This window comes from Dinoponera quadriceps, unplaced genomic scaffold (assembly GCF_001313825.1).
Source record: "Dinoponera quadriceps isolate SergipeBrazil2010 unplaced genomic scaffold, ASM131382v1 scaffold12699, whole genome shotgun sequence".
Classification (NCBI taxonomy): Eukaryota; Metazoa; Arthropoda; class Insecta; order Hymenoptera; family Formicidae; genus Dinoponera; species Dinoponera quadriceps.
The window spans coordinates 666-2,641 of NW_014566432.1; the positions used below are offsets into that span (position 1 = coordinate 666).

Sequence of the window (1,976 nt, forward strand, 5' to 3'; positions counted from 1 at the left end):
TTCATCTCCCCATTGCTTTTCATGAGATGCGATACGCGTAATTGCAACACGATCGATTTGAAAAACTCGGTGTTAACAATTGTTCCTATTTATTCATGTATGGCCTACCGTCCATTATTTATTCATTCCTTGCATTTGAAGAAGGGGATTCAGAAATTAGTCGACCGCGCAGTGTTGCAGCAGTAGAATTTCTCCGACGACTATGGACGTCATCTGGAGTCGTCATTACGGTTTAGTCGAAAAGTTATCGCTATTCACCGGTATGTGGCCGTACCTGAAGCCGAGAACGAGATATCTTCGTATTGGTCTGATGTCAATAACCGCAGTAGCCATATTCGTTCCGCAGGTAAATCAACGATATAATCGCCGAGATTGACTTATCGCGAAACATTAATTGAACGTTGTAGATCGCGTACCAAATTAGGTGCGAAAGAAATATACAATGTATCCTCACATGCGTGCCAACGTTTTTGTTCACGATCGTAAACATAGTGGCGTTATATACATTCCCAATAAATAGTTCTAAGGTATGTTGTTTAATATTCTTATTTTGGATTCCTCTTGGACATACACGGTGCATTTACAAAGTTTTAGGAGTAGGTTAATAAAAAATTAAGCTCACGAGAAAATAACTTTACTCCTCCATAGCCTTCAATATTCCTCCTTCCTTCTTCTCTTTTTTACCACTTTTAATGTTGCTCTAATCATCATCTTGCCTATCATAAAACCGTTTGCACACAGCGAAATATATTGGGTCACGTTGGTGCTCTATTTCTATAAGCTGCACGCATCATTTCATTAATTTCTGACACAATTTTACTCCCATTTATAAGTATGCTCTTCGCATTAGTAACAATTCGTGTTAGTAACAATTGCTTCGTCAGATTAAACGTCTTATCGAACGCTTGTTCGTCGACTGGGAAGAATTGGAAACACCCGAGGAGATCGAAATATTCAAGTCGCATGCTTTGTTTTGTAAACGTTTCTCTGCGATTTATTCAGGTGAGCACGGAGAATGAGAACTCTGTTCCGCTCATGTATGCGTTGCTCTGCGTTTCTTTTGCTCGTAAAATATTTGTTCTTTGCAGCATATTGCTTCTTAGGGGTGTATGGGTTTACGTCAGCAAGCCTTGTATCCCCTATACTCGATGTTCTAATGCCGCTCAATGAATCTCGCCCTGTGTTACTACCAATACCAGCATACTATTTTGTGGACACTAGACAATATTTGATTTATATTTACGGATATGCTATTGTCTCTTGCGGAATATTTATGACCGCTATAGTCGCACACGACTGCATATTCGTTACCTACATTGAACACGTTTGCTGCATGTTCACTATACTCGGGTAAGAAAGCAATTCCGTTACACGGGGAAACACATTGTTATAAAATATATTTTAATGATATACTCGACCAGAAATAATCGTGAAATAATCGTGAAATCGACGTCGTACGAATTGCTTACAGATCTCGCTTCGAATGTTTATTTACCATTCACGATAACGCTGAGAAAAATACTAAATCTGATTCAGACGAGACCTACTGTAAAAGAATCGCATATCTTGTGCACATGCATCGACAGATATTAAAGTATGTTGTTGTTGAACGTGAAAGAAAAATCTTTGAATTTCTTCGCGGAGTGGAGTTTCACTCGAAATATAGAGTGCCTGTCGTTTCATTCAGATTTGCGTGACTTTTCATTCCTATAGAGTGAATTCCTTGCTCTGACGCATTGAGTGAATATTTTCGCTTTGTTTCCAGTAAGATTGCACTTCAAGAAATTTCTAAATCATAATGACACACCGCATCAAACATAATATTAGGTGTACAACTTTGCTCTCGCCGTTTTTTTTAAATTTGAAGTTTTATTGTAAAAAAATAGAGATAAAGTTATGATTCAAAATATTGTCCATCACTGGCCATTATTTTCTCCCATCTTTTAGGCAATGCACGAATCCCGCGTCGAAAAAAC

At 38.2% G+C, this 1,976-nt stretch overlaps 1 protein-coding gene across 1 annotated transcript; it reads left to right on the plus strand.

Moving 5' to 3' along the window:
* Positions 1-202: 202 nt before the first annotated feature.
* Positions 203-1,350, plus strand: LOC106751375 (the record flags this gene model as incomplete). The annotated part of the gene is made up of 4 exons (XM_014632252.1): positions 203-346; positions 408-527; positions 885-1,002; positions 1,089-1,350. Coding segments are annotated over exons 1-4 (644 nt in total), but the record flags the coding sequence as incomplete, so codon positions are not given.
* Between the last annotated feature and the right edge of the window lie 626 nt (positions 1,351-1,976).